We start from the raw sequence: 15,385 nt of genomic DNA on the forward strand, positions 1-15,385 counted from the left end.
CCCCTCTCCCCCCTCTCCCCCTCTCCCCTCTCTCCCCTCTCTCCCCCCCCCCCCCCCCCCCCCCCCCTCTCCGGCAGTACGAAGTCTCGAACACCTTGTTCCAGACTGCCAGGGTGGGCAGGTGTAGGAACATTCCAGATCCTCTTCTGGCCTTCGAGACAGACCCTGGGATGCGCTTTGTTAACTGAAGGCGCTATACTCCGACAGAATGTCAGAACTTAGCCTTCGTTTCTGTTGAACAAAAACAAAAAGACTAGAAATTTAGCATTGTTTGGAGGTCATGAAGGAATGAAACTTGATTTCTTTTTTAGGTGGTTTTTGTTGTAGGAGTAACAAATAGATGATCATGAAGTTTTTGGATGGAAAATACAGCACCTCCCTCAGGCCCAGTATGGCCCAATTTGGTTTAAGCACTGTTTGAACAACTTTGCGTGTAACTTGTGTTTTGGTGTCTGTCTACTGTGGTACTCAGGGCCTTCACGCTGAGCGACATCCCCAGACGTTTGTAAAAGTTTTTAAATTTGGAGACGGGGTCCCCTTAAGTCTCTAAGTTGCCCAGCCTGGACTTTGACTTAGAAATCCACCTCGCTCAGCTTCCAGGCGTGTTGGGATAAAGGCATGTGCCGCCATGTTGGCGTGCACGCGCACGCGCGTGTGGGTGTCTATACATGGAGGGGAAAATACATTTCATGTTGATTTGCTAATTTACAATCTATTGAAAACACATGTTCTTGAGGCAGTACTCTTAAGTGAAATAAATAGGACACAGATGTGTAAATACCGAATAGTTTCTCTGGTGTGAGAAACTGAAAGTGTAAATAAGGACTAAATGTGTAATAGGTAATGTGCAATAGGAAGAAAAGGGGCAAAGGGGAAGGAAGTGGGAGGGCTAGGGGAAAGGATAGAAGGGAATGGGATGAATATGAGAAAATGGAAAAATAGGAACAAAATCTTTGTAAACAGGGAGGAATGGAGGGGTTGAAGGGAGGGCTGGGCAAGGGTGAAAAATAAGAACCAAGAGAGACTATGTAAAGGTGCAAATTTCCAATGATGAATGTCATTATATTGTATACCTAAAATGTACCAATGATTAGAATGAATAATCGATAATGCAAAATAGGAAGAAAAGGTCCAAAGGGGTAGGGGTAGTGGGAGGGGCAGGGGAAAGGAAAGAAGGGAAAGGAAAAAATGATGAGAAATGGAAAAAATGGAAATAAAGTCTTTGTAAATAGGGGAAGGGTGGAGGGCGTGAAGGGAGGGCTAGGAATGGGGAAAAAATAAGAACCAAGATGCACTATGTAAAGGTACAATTCCCAATGAGAAGTGTTGTATACCTACAATGTACCAATGAAAGAATTTAATACAAAAAAACCCACATGTTCAAGTTTTTAAATGTAATGGAAAATACTTTAGAGTTCTGTACAGTATCTCTGACAAGAATAAGTTATTGAATCTAAACTCCTGGAGCTACTGAATATTCTTACTACCTGAAGTAACCGTTTAATATTTATGCTTTCAAAGTGAAAGTGATTCAGTTCTCAATCTTTTCAAGGTAGACTCCGTTTATAAGATGATAATCCTTTGTAGAGAAAGTTGTGTTTTCAGTGGAGAGCCAAGTTTCTCCTACTCTTGAGTTTTGATCATTGCTGCTGTTACACAGAAAATGAACATTTTTAAAAGAAATAATTGTATAATAAAGTTCTTACTCATCTCTTATGGTGCTAGGAATGGAACCAAGGGCCTCGCTGCATGCTAGGCAAGCACACTACATCCCCAGTCCTTAAAAACAACTTTTTAGGGCCGGGGATTTAGCTCAGTGGTTCCGGCCCCTGCCTTAAAAGTGCAAGGTCCTGAGTTCGATCCCGGTATCAAAAAAAACAAACAAACAAAAAACAACTTTTTAAACCAGTGCTCCTTCCATACTTGATTATAGTACAACTTAGAAATAATTGGAAAAATAATTCTTCATACAGAACTGAAAAGTGCTTTGTAAACTGTAGTTCATCATAAGATTATTTTAATTTGTAGAGTATCAGAAATCTTATGAAAAAGGTTAAGATTTTTTATTTTTTGGTAATACCTCGGGAATTCAAATGGGGATTTAAAGTATAGCATGATCGTAAGCAAGTTTCAGATATTGCTGTTGGCTGAAAATTGTAAGGTATTTTAAAAAAATCAAATTAATGCAATTACTGTAATTCAACAAGAACTCTTAATTTTTTTGCTAGTAAAATATGACTGAATTTTTTTTTTTGTACGAGGGATCAAACTCAGGACCTTGTGCTTTTGAGGCAGGTGCCAGAACCACTGAGCTAAATCACCAGCCCAAAATATGACTGATTTTTATCGTTTCCTTTCCTGTTGTTGTTTTTTTTGTTTTTTTTTTTTACTAGTTTTCTTGGAAAAATAATTCTTTTAAGATGGCCGTATCTCCCAGCTCCATTCGGTACTGAGAATTAAACCCAGGACTTTCACATTGAACTATATCCCGGGACCTTTTTTGTGGGGGAAGCGTCTCGTTAAATTACCTAGTCTGGGATCCAATTTGTAATCCACCTGCCTCGGCTTCTTAGGGTTCTGGAATTACAGGTGTGAACCACCACACCCAGCTTTTATTTTTAATTTGATATCACTAAATTGCCCAAAACAGCCTTGAACTTTCAGTCCTCCTGCCTTAGCCTCCAGAGTACCTGAAATCGCAGGTGTGCACCACCATACCCAACTAAAGCAAGTCTTCTGAAGTTATATGACTAAAACACATGTTGTCTTCAAAGTCTATGTAATGCATTTAAATCTTAATATTAGGTCTTCAGAAGAGGTTATAGTATTTCCTTTTATTAATGCTAGGTTTGGAAAATGATCTTTAGATGATCATGTGGGTGTGTGATAGTAGTAGTATTTAGCTTCTGTCCTTGTAACATCTTTATTATAAGAGAACACTTTTGTCAGTGGGTTCATTTCAGCCCTCCATGACTCCTTCACAGGATGGGAAATACAAACTAGTTGAGGATAGTATGATCAAGTTGAAAGAATATTGGACACGGAAACAGATGGCTGGAGTCTGTGTTATACCAATTGATTAGCCAAACACCAATGTATTTTTTCATTTCTAGGTTTGATATATTATTCCCAGGCTACTTAGCCATGATATTTACAAAGACCAAATGAAATACGTCAGAGCATTTCGTATGATTTTAAGATATGATGAATTCATAGTATTATAGATATAAATTAGCTATTTGAATGAATACAACCATAATTACATAACTCTGCCTGGTTTTGCTTCTTGATTTGTCTCCCTTCTGACATATAGTTTCTCCTTAATTTTGTGTAATAAGTCACATTTCTAAGCAAACTAGGGTTTTTTTTCCTTTACGATAGATTCCTTTGAATTTTTCCTTTGATCACTACTGTACTTTTAATATTAACTGGAAAATTTAATTCACAACAAAATTTTATCAATAGGTCACCAGGGAATTCCATGTGGACATGTTTTTTGTGAACTGTGCTTGTTAACTGAAGAAAGCAGAATTGTGTGCCCTGGTTGTGAGGTAAGTTTTCTAATTTTTCCTTCTTTTTTTTTTCCTTTTGAGGGGGTTTCACCATGTAGCTCAGGCTGGCCTTGGACTCGGGGCTGTCCTCCTGCCTCAGCCTTTCAAGTGCATGGATTACGAGGCGTGGGGCACCACTCCCAGCTTAATTTTTCATACCGAATAGATTAAGATTACAGCCTAAAGTTAAAAGTAAAAATGTTACAGAAACTAGTTAAAAACTAAAAATTTATCTCTTTCTGATGAGTCTTTAAGCAAAGAAGCCTAAAGAATTATAAACATTTTTCACATCCATTTTGTAGTTGTTCACAGTGATCAAGAAAAGTAAAAGACTAAAGTCATATGCATTGCTGACATGTTTTGACTCTTTGGAGACCTCTGTGGAAAATGACCTCTTTATTTCAGTGGAGTATATTCCTTTCGAGTCCCTACCCTTCCAGCCTCTTCCTTTTTCACACCAATACCATGCATGCACATTCTGACCTCTCCCTGCCCCTCAGTCTGTGTGTCATCAAATTTACATTTGTAGAGATACCATACTATGAAAAGGCAGGGAAGCAAAACAACTGCCTAACATTTGTTTCAGAAGTACTGTACTAAATACAGGACAACTGGGCTAGTGGTGCATGCTTGTAATCCTAGGTAGGAGGATTGCTGGGAGTTTGAGACCAGCCTGGGCTACATAATTGAGTTCAAGGCCAGCCTGCACTATAAAGCGAGACCCTGTCTCAAAAAAATTGCTAGATATCTTTTACTACAAATATAAATGTAGTTTATGCATGTTCTGGAAAATAGTGGCTTAATCTGTAAATTCTTTTATTTTTTGTATAAGGAATTGAACCCAAGACTCTTGCATGGAGTTAACATCCCCAGCCCATTTTTTATGTCTTGTTTTGAGTCAGGCTCTTATTTTCTAAATGTCCATTCTGGGATAGAACATGTGATCCATCCACCTCAGTCTCCCAAAGTTCAGGGATTATGGGCAGTTAAATCTGTAAATTTTTAACATGCCACTAGAAAGGCCATAGATTGGATTTATATCCAGTGTTTTTTGTGGCAGTTTTCCAGACAAACGGGGACACAAGACCTAGAAGGCAATTCTTGTTTTGTTAGCCTCATCTGAGCTTTCTCACTTGGGAGATGGGAATAGTAACCTGTTTTGCATATCCCATAGGATTGTGAGAATGAAGTCTGAATTATACGAAAGTTCTCTTCAAGATTCCAGGCCATTAAAATAATCCTTCATTATTTAGGTGTGGATGGTTTGCATAGAAGATAATATTGTAATTTGTGAAAGTTTAAATACAGCAGAAACATTTACATGTTAGAAGCAGTCTTTTAGGACTATGTAATTTACAGATTGTGCCCTTTATTGTGGGAAATTCCTGTCCCCTCTTCCTTGTTTGATATGTTCAGATCTGGCAGGCTACATCATTAAGACAAAGGGAGCCCTCACCTTCTACCTCTCAATGTGGTGAAAGATCCTGGCCGGTTTAGTGGTGTGGTTGGGGTTGAATAAGCACCAGGAAAGGGCAAGAGCAGACAGGTGGGACCATCTCTGCTATGTCTGTTTTGTTCTAATGTTGAAGAAACAAAAGATAGGTAAGAGTCATTAGGCCATAATTTCATATTTAGCAGTCTTAAGTCAATAAACTTGCAATAATTTTAGAATTTTGCATAACATCTCTAGGAGCGTTTACAATGTATTTGCAAACAATGGTTTTGATTTTAGAGTTGTGATAAATCTGCTTTGTGTCATTTTGACTAGTCTTGTTCTAGCTCTCACTTTGGGAGGTGACTTGTTCCATTCCCTTCACTTCAAACCCAAGTGATGGATAAATGACTGTATTCATATTTTTCACATGCGCTGGTTCGGTCCCTACTGAAAAGAGTCCTTTGAACTTCCTGAATTGCTACCTCTGCTTTTAAAATTTAGGGGTTTTTTTATTACCCAGTATTTATTTGGAATAAGGTATAGAGAGAATGGGAAAATCTAGTCTAGTGAAAAGTCTACTGCTAGGAGGAAAGGATAAATCATCCAATCAATGGATAATTAATAAATATTATTAAAATCTCATGTGATTAGAAATGTTACTAAGGGTCAGGGATTTAGCCCAGTGGTACCGTGCCTGCCTTGCAAGCTCAAGGTCTGGAGTTCGATCCCCAGTACCACAAAAAAAAAAAAAAAGGAAAAGAAATGTTACTGTTTAACCATTACAAATGTAAACTGGAAGAAATTACAAATAATTCTATGATCTTGGATAGGGAAGCCTTTTAAGCATATGGAAGTCAGAAACCATAAAAGAAACACTTAGTTTGACCATGTTTTTTAATTTCCAAGAGACAAAAACAAGCAAAAATACCATAAATAAAATTTAAATAATAAGCTATGAGGGTCTCATCTCACTATTTTATTACAGTTAGGTATTCAGAAATGTTTCAGTTTTTTGTTTGTTTTTGTTTTGTTTTATTTCGGCAGTACTGGGGATTGAATCTAGGGCCTTCAGCTAAGCTATATCCCTAGTCCTTTTTTATTTTTTGAGACAGGGTCTTACTAAATTGTCTCCCAGAGTACTGGAATGACAGAGGCATGCACCACCATGCCTGGCTATATTTCCCTATTAAGTACTCCACTCCATGGCTTCTAAATTTTCTTAGATATGGCAGATCTTCCTACTCAAATACTTACATCATTGTTTGGATTCTGGATAGTGGAGTGTGTTGAATGACTGTGCCTTTTTAAAAATTTTTTTTAAATTTTGCCCTAAGATTGCTACAGCTGTAAATATGAAACAAGGATACTGCCCAATAGACGAATATACTAAGGAAGATAATTTTATGGAAAAATTTCAACCTCAAACGTATGTATTTTTGAAATAATTTTAGAATTATTGATAACACATTCTTAATCCATGTTTCTAACCTATTGTCTTAGAGTGCTCTTTAAGTTCATAATTTGCCTTATCTGTCAGTGGATTGGCAAGGTCAGCTGTCCTGCCAGAAATTAAGAATGCAAGAATTAGAACGTGGCTGAGAGTACAATCCTAGCTTAAGCTATTGCTGCTAGATAAGAGGAAAAATAACTTGCTGTTTTGTTGATCTTAAGAGTGCACTCTTATGATATAATGGAAGACTTTGGGAAGAAGTGGTTTGAAAAGTGATTTGTGAAAAGAAAATAGTAATTTAGGGATTCTCTAAAGTATTGTTGCACGTATTTACTTTAGAAATGTAGATTTGATTTGATTTTTTTGGTGCTACTGGGGAATTAAACTCAGGTCTTTTGAAAATTACCTCTCCAGTCCTTTTTTTATTTTTTATAGGGTCTCCTTAAGTCACTAAGTTGCCTAGGCAGGAGTTAAATTTATAATCCTCCTGCCTCAGCCTTTCAGAAAGCTAAACTTTGAGATTCTTTTATTCTTCCGTAAGAGTTGATATATGTATATGTTAATAAGTACTCTTTGAATTCATAATACAGGGATCTTTTTAAACATACCTGAGCTAGAGATAACCACTATACTACTGGGGGGGGTGATAACTGGAATTGATCCCAGGCCTTTTGCACTGAGTTACATCCTTTCAGACAAAGTCTCAGTGAATTGCCTAAGCTGGTCTCAAACTTGCTGTCCTCCTGCCTCAGCATCACCCAGTGCTGGAATTATGGACTTGTGCCACCATGCCTAGCTTATTGTGTTTTTTATTGCACTTAATTATTTATTTTTGTTTTCTCTGCTAGTCTGTGAGCCTCTTTTAGGGCATAGACCCATTTTGTTTCTCTCTTGTGCAGGACACAGACATGTAATAAACATTTGTTAGATGAAAACCATCGTATGTCAATATTAGCTATAGTTTTTCTGAGGTCATATCTCAGTCCTAGCCAAGTTTACATTTAGGATTGTCTGTAGATTCAGTTTTGTGGAAAAAATGATAAAGTTTGACCTTGTAACTTTTTAAGTGGTAAAGAATCTTCTTACCAACTTTTCTGGGACCTTAGGTGGGATGGTAATTGTTCTTATATAACTTTTTAAAACATACTTAACATTGGAATAGACTGTGCTGGAAATAAATATAGGATTCACCCCTCCAGCTCTCCTCACCCTGTACTCAGGATTGAATCGAGGGCCTTCCCACTGAGCTACATCCCCAACTTTTTTTTTTTTCCTGAGGCAGGGTCTTGCTGAGTTGCTAAGTTGCCCAGGCTGGGCAGGAACTTGTGATCCTCCTGTCTCAGCTTCCCAGAGTGCTGGTATTCCAGGTTTGCACCACCATACTCAGCTCTTATTCTGTAAATGATACCAAGTAAACCATCCCAGTTCCTCAATTTCAATTCATTTCATCTCCTACAGATTCTCATTTCCACAATATCTCCTATATCCATACCCTATCTTCCTTTGCTACTTCCCTACTTCTCTTAGTCTTTTTTGTCTACCTCCTTAGCACTTCCATACTCTTCTTTGCTCTGTAATTTTTTTCATTTCTTATACATCCAGTTAAAATCCAAAATTGCTTAAATTGGGTTTCTCGGCTTTTCATATAACTACTGCAACTTCTCTTTTCAGACTTGAGTACTTAGGAAAGAATAAAAATGATTATAGTTACTTCTTTGGGTAGAAAGCCACTTAGCTGACATCTCACAACTGATTATTGACAAAACCAGATTGAGAACTGAGGCATATTGAATGCCAGTACATTTCCCAACTCCTTTAAATGTAGTTCATTAATCATTTCCTCCACGAGCTCTGTGTAGAGTGATTAAAATAAATCTTTAGACTTTCTTCTGTCTCATTGTAAGTAGTAGCCATAGGTCTTATTCCCACAAAGTAGCCATTTTAGTCAAATTTGGGGTTCCCACATTTGAACAGTTCTGAGTCAAGCCAATAAGTTACTGGGTGAGGTAGACTGAGTTTAAATAGTGAATTCTAAGAACTGTGGCAAATCAAAAGGGCTTACTCCTACCAAAGGAGCCAACCTCTGTTTCTTGCTAGCCAATTATTGCTACATGTTAAGAAAACCCAGTATTGCTAGATCTTTTTCTTTCCCCCCAAATAAACTGAGCTCTTTAATTCTGTATGAAATTTTCTGACTTAGTGCAAGTCAAATAAGATCATATTCTTATCTAGATATGTATAGTATCTACTAGGGTTGCAAAGTGAATGTCACTTTCAGAGGTGGAAAAATTCATCCTAACCAGAGAGTTCCCAAATTCATTCCAAATTGCCATTTTATAAATTAAATTCTCCATGTATACTTAAGTTAGAACCCCTGCTCCATAATTCAGGTACAGTTCAGTTTAATATACTTGTATGTTTTTAAATTGTAATGTGCCTTGACTCCATATATTATTGGTTTATCTTTAATATTTTGAAACAGGAATTGAATAATGAACTCCTTAGGACTTACATATTCACATAAGTTTTCAAAACGTGGCTAAGTCGCCCTTCAAAGTAACAAAATACTGGAAAATTAATTTGGTCTTATTGTTTCTATCAGATAACATATTTAAGTATCACAGTTTATTCCATGAACTATAAGCTTAAGATTAACTTAGCAAATACTAAGTGCTTACTGTGTGCTGGCCAATATAAAGATAAGATATAAGGAGAAAAATCAGTAAAAATTCTGACTCTTTAGACAAAAGAATGCAAGGGGTCTTTATAATTAACTTAGTTAAATTCATTATCTTTTTTTAAATTATCCAAGCATATCAGTACAGTTTTTAATAGCTAGCATTTCTGTGTATAAGTATTTTTAATTTGTGTAAAAGTACTTATTTTAATTGATGAAATTAAGACATTAATTTGATAAATTCAATCATTATCAACATCCCTACCAAAAAAAATCAGGTAATAAGAGGTAACTAAGAAATTAAACAATATATACATTAATCTATTACTTTTAAGAATTTATTAAGTTGGATTCTTAGCCAGGCATGGTGGTATATGCCAATAGTCCCAACACTCTGTGAGGCCTAGACAGGAGAATTGTAAATTCTGGCCCAGCCTGGGCAACTTAGACCCTATTTCAAAATTTTAAAAAGGGGTGGGGATGCAGTTCAGGGCAAAGACCCTGGCTTCAATACCCAGTACTACAAAAAGGAAGTACTGAAGTTGATTAAAATTAAGTTTATATGACCGCACATTTCCCCATTGTGTCCCTCTCCCTATGATCTAGAACCCAGTATTCATGTTCTTATAAAGCATCATATGAATTATTTTTTGATACGAAATAAAAATCGTAATAGAAGGTTAAAACTGTATATTTATGCTAATATTTAGAATAATGTACTTGGCATTTTTCAGGATGAACTGCTCTCCAGACTTTGAAAAGATGGCTGATCATGATCAGCTAACTGTTCATGTGGAACATTCAACTTCCATTCACAGGACTGTGTTGAGCTCATCAGGTGTAACATTGGTATGAAAAATATCGGTCATGATGTACAATGAAATCAGGCATTTTGCTTTGTCTCTAGTAGCTTAATTTTCATCTCTCAAGTTTCCTATAATTATAGGGGTTTTTTGCTTGGAAGCTTAAAGATATAGAAATCCACTTTCTTTGTTTGACTCTCTTTTGCTTGAATGATTCTAAACTACACTTAAACAGCTCTCTTTTCTTGAACAGTTCTTTTTCTTCCTGAATTTCAAAGTTCTCGATATTTACCTGTATCTAGCTTCTTCCTTTGAAGTTGGGTTTTCCAGTTATTTTGATGGCAACCAAAAGGCCTGGTTTTGTTGTTGTTGATGATGATACTGTTGTTGAATTTCGAATTTTACCTAATGCTACTTCCAATAACTTTATGTCTGGGGTGTTTGTTTGTTTGTTGTGCTGTGCTAACAATCCAACCAGGACCTTGCACATGTCAGGCAAGGCTGTATCACAGAATCACATCCCCAGCTTTTACATACTGTATTGTTCTAATGTAAGATAAGAAATAAAGCAAATTGCAAAATACTCCAGTAATGAATTATAAAGTATTTTTATTAAAACCACTAATGAGCAGGGGGAAAGGAATAAGCAATGTAATCTTGCCATCTTTTACTTCAGGTTTATATCTCCATATAGCCAAAATAATATTTTTAAATAATACTTTTCTTAAAAGCTAATTGAAGTTTTGTACATGTACATTTATTGCCATGACAAATTGTCCAAGACAGTTACAGGGTGTAATTTTTAAAAAAATACATCTCTATGGAAATCTAGAATGCTGTAATCAAAGTTTAAAGAAGGGTAAACAATTAGAATTACCACCACTACTGCTTGTTTTTAGATTTCTACTGTGTGTCTGTGTTTCTTATGTAACCAAAATGGTAGATTGAAGTTTTCACAACTATGATATGTATCCAAACATTTGTTTTTATACTTTGTATTTGTATGTGGCTCCCCTCCCAGGAGACTAAAACTACAGAAGAAATTGATGAAGCATTGAAGATTGCAGGCTATAATTTTGAACAATTAAGTATTGCTGTAAAAGTAAGCATTTGAATGATTAAGTTCTAAAAATTAATGGATAAATTCTAAAAAGAAGTTAAGCATGTCCTCTTTAAAGAATAGAAAACTCCTCACATAGCCTGCTAGGATTGGGCCTGTAGCATTGCTGCGTTAGAAACCTAGTGAAATTCAATCTGTATTAAGAAACCATGACTTACACTTCCTGTGAGCAGAATTTTGTCTCAGAAGTATTACATGACATCTTTCCAATATTTGTCCACTGTTTGGTTGTCTTCCAATTGAGAGTCTTTATTCTTTTTTCTCCCTGCTCTACCTAGAAAAAGATAGACTGTTTTGGTGACAAGGAACAAGCTCTTAAGCACCAAGCAATAGCAAATTACAGTTAAGGAGTGCAAAAGTTATAACTGATTGTGCTTTTCTGCATAGAAGTATATTTTTGATTGGCTAGAAGTCACTGTAGCAAGTCAACTTTCTCAAAAGGAGTGAACATTTGATAAAAGTAATAGATCCAGAACTATGAGAGGAGAAAAACATTGAGAAAACAGAACAAAGAATGTTACCTGTGATGGGAATCAGTTACAAGATAATTATCACATATAGTGAGAAAACAAAATCTGTGATAAACTAACTGGAGATAGTCTTCAACATCTGAATTTGAGAAGGGTACAGTTTAACCCCACGCAGAGTATCTCCATAGTCTTATTTTTTTCCATGCAAAATACATCGACCATATCTCAACATCCCTAAAGTCTTAAAACCCCATTCCTGCATCAATTCTAAGTCCAAAGTCTCACCTGAATATCTTCTAAGTCAGATACAGATGAAACTCAGGGTGTACTTCATCTTGTAGCAAAATTCCTTTGCAACAGTGAGCCTGTGGATCCAGACAAGAAGTTACTTCCTTGTAAAACAATGTTGAGACAGTTGCAGGTCCTTTTGGAATGGGAACGTGGAAAAGAGGGATCATGGATTCTAAGCCACGGGTTTTAAAACTGTAAAAGTGCAGTGAGAACTGGTACATGTATGTGACGCATGTTCATTCTTTTTACCCCTTTCCCCACTCCTCCTTACCCTTCCCTCCGTTTCTTGGTCCCCTGCCATAGAGAAATTCAACTATCCCAGATAATTTGTGTCCGATTTGACTAAAAAGGGATAAGAAAAAGGTTAGGACCTGGGTGTGGTGGAACCGACCTATAATTCCAGCTGCTTGGGAGACTGAGGCAGGAAAACCCTTAATTTGAGACAAGCCTGCACAATACGGCAAGACCCCATCTCCAAAAACAAACTTTTTAAAAAAGCTTACAAAGGTTATCAGTGGGTTTTTTTGTTTTTTGGTTTTTTTTGTCTTTTTGCCAAATTATCAGTACAAAATAGGGGGGAAAATGTCTTGCTGATGAGTACCAGAATTTAAAGTTGAGCTTTGTAACTTCACCTGTGTGTTACCGTCTACTTCTTGTGTTGATATTTTGAAAAGTCTAGAAAATACCTTTTACTTTTGAAATTATATTGACAGTACAACTTCTCTGAAGTAAAAATACCAATCCTTGAATTGTTTTTGTCAGATGCTTGAACGCACACAGAATCAAACAAAAGAGGAGACAGACAGTCTTATAGAGGTTATGGAGAAACAGTTTGATAAAATTTTTGCTTCTCTTGACTCCAGGTAATGTAAAAATAATGATTCAATTAAAACTGAAGTTTTTAACATTAACTTGTCCTTTTATTTCTTTAGATTAATAACTTTTAAATAGGTTTGAAAGGTAGGAGTAGTCTCTACAGACTGATTTTTAGAACTTCAAATTGAAAAACTTTTTTTTTTCCTTGTACTAGGAATAGAACCCAGAGCCTTTGCACTGAGCTACAGCTCCAGCTTTTTAAATTTTTTTTTTTTTCGGGTAGGATATCACTGAGTCACTGAGGTTATACAGGTTGGGCTTACACTTGCAGTACGCTTGCCTCAGTCCTCCAGAATGCTGGGATTACATGCATGTACCACACCGCACCTGACTGAAAATTTTTTGCCTTTTTTTTTTTTTCAAATGGCTGCTTACTGTCGGGTTCCAAAGGTAACTTTTTTTTTCCTGGTACTGGGGATTGAACCCACCAGAGCTTCTGTACTGAGCTACATCTCCAGCCTTTTAAAATTTTGTTTATGTTAACTACCTTCCTACCTAAGGCAGTTAGCTCAGAAAAAAACTTTCAAAACCTAACTTTTGCTATGGAATTCAGCATACTTAGGAAAATACAAACAGAACTTTCATAACATTTTTCTGATATAGTTCTGTCATTTTCTCATGTACTTATTTGCATCAGAGTAGAAAAGGCTAATAAGCATGACTAAGTGAATAATATTGACACTTTTTTAAAGCTCTTTGATATGTATTATTTTTAATCAGATTATATAGGTAAAATAGACATTCCTTCCATTAAAAGTTTCAATTAACAGGTGCATAAAATTTGTGATATGTTCAGCCTAATATACTTAGTACCATCATTTGTTCATTTGACTTTTAGGTAAGTACTTTTTAAAAAAATGTTTCTGTGTGATACCTGCACATAGACCTGATCTTCTGTGTTGTTTGTTTGTAGCACTGAGGATCAACCCAGGGTTTCATGCATGCTAGGCAAGTGCAATACTACTGAGCTACATCTCCAGCTCATAGTTGATATTATTTATTCTCCACATTAGTGCTGTCTCCTATTTTCTCTTAAGCTTTAACATTCAAGTGAGAGGTTAGGTACAGGAGTTTTGGGTAGTGTTATTTTGCAGCTTTAGTGGGAAAATATGCATAATATATTTTCTTTTTAACTATTTTTCTTTGAAAGATAATTACTTTGTTGTTAACCATTTATAAATGTATAGTTTAGTGGCATATGGTAATTATATATATAACCTTTTGAGGAACAGCCAAACTTTTTTCCATAGGGGCTGAACGTATCATTTTACTTTGCCACCAGCACTATATAAGAGTTTTATTTTCTCTACATTCTCATCAACTTGATATTTTTTGTTAGGTTATTTTGTTGTTGTTGTTGTTTTCTTGTTTTCTTGTTTTTTAATAGTAGCCATCCTTAAGGACATAAAATAGTTTCTCGTGGTTTCTTTCCTGCATTTTCCTGATGCTAGTGATATTGATCATCTTTATGTGGGCTTATTTATTGGCTATTTATATATCATCTTTGAAAAAAATCTAAGTGCATCATCCATTTTGAATTGAATTATTCTGTTGGGGTGTTGGACTTTAATATCCAGAATATATAAACAACTATCCTTTGAGTTGCCTTTTCACTTTTTTGATAGTGTCCTCTGATTCATAAAAGTTTTTAATTTTAGCTAGGTCTGGTGGTACAGGCCTGCAATCCCAGAACTCTGAGAGGCTAAGGCAGGAGAATCACAAATTGAAGCCCAACCTGGGAATTTTAGCAACATAGACCCTATCTCAAAATAAAAAATGGGGATCTAGCTCAGAGCCAAGGCCCTGGGTTCAATCCCCAATACTGAAAAGTTTTTTTAATTTTCTAAGGTCTAGTTTATCTGTTATTTCTTTTGTTGCTTGTGCTTTTGGTTCATATCCAAGAAATCATTGCCAAATCCAATATCATGATAACTTTTCCTCTGTTTTCTTCTAAGAATATTATAGTTGTAATTCTTACATTGAGATTTTTAATCCATTTTGAGTTTAATTTTTATATATAGTGTAAGTGTCCAACTGCTTTCTTTTGAATTGAATATCTTGTTTTTACAGCATCATTTTTTGAAAAGACTGGCTTTTCCCCGTTGAATAGTCTTGGCATCCTTATTAAAAATCAGTTCACTATATATATGAAAGTTCAGATCCTAGGCTTTCTGTTTTAGTTCATTAATCTCTATATCTTTATCCCAGTACTGCATTATTTTGATTACTATAGGTTTGTAGTAAGTTTTGAAATTAAAATGTGTGAGTCTTCCAACTTTGATCTTGTTTTTTGAGATTGTTTTGGATATTTGGAGTCTCTTTTAAGATTCCACACAATTTTTAGGGTAAGTTTTTCTATTTCTGCAAGAAATGTTACTGGGATTTTAATCTGAGTTGCATTTATTTGTAGATCACTTTGATAGTATTAACATCTTAACAATATTGTCTTCAAGTTTGTAAATATGAAATGCTTATTTATATCTTTAATTCATTTAAGCCATTTTATATAGTTTTTGATATACAAATCTTTCACCTTCTTGGTTACCTGCATTCTTAAGTATTTTGTTCTTTTTGTTTTTATTTTTGACACATATTTATTTATACATATTTATGAAGTATAATGTGATGCTTTGGTTCATAAGCAGTAATCAACTCATGATAATTAGCATGTTAAATTTTTTCATTTCTTTTGGGTAAATATATTTAGTCTTC

At 35.5% G+C, this 15,385-nt stretch overlaps 1 protein-coding gene across 3 annotated transcripts in view; it reads left to right on the top strand.

Annotated features, from left to right (window-relative positions):
• Positions 1-15,385, top strand: part of Rnf17 (ring finger protein 17) — a 160,038-nt gene that overhangs the window by 599 nt on the left and 144,054 nt on the right. For all 3 annotated transcript variants that reach the window (XM_021236394.2, XM_021236396.2, XM_087199443.1), the window contains exons 2-6: positions 3,466-3,551; positions 6,321-6,412; positions 9,848-9,962; positions 10,938-11,018; positions 12,560-12,660. In XM_021236394.2, the coding sequence (XP_021092053.2) occupies positions 3,466-3,551; positions 6,321-6,412; positions 9,848-9,962; positions 10,938-11,018; positions 12,560-12,660 (475 nt within the window). The remainder of the gene's footprint in view (positions 1-3,465; positions 3,552-6,320; positions 6,413-9,847; positions 9,963-10,937; positions 11,019-12,559; positions 12,661-15,385) is intronic.

The sequence above is a fragment of the Heterocephalus glaber genome, unplaced genomic scaffold (assembly GCF_053883595.1).
Source record: "Heterocephalus glaber isolate CG9 unplaced genomic scaffold, H.glaber_assembly_v1.0 deba00001719, whole genome shotgun sequence".
NCBI classification, from domain to species: Eukaryota; Metazoa; Chordata; class Mammalia; order Rodentia; family Bathyergidae; genus Heterocephalus; species Heterocephalus glaber.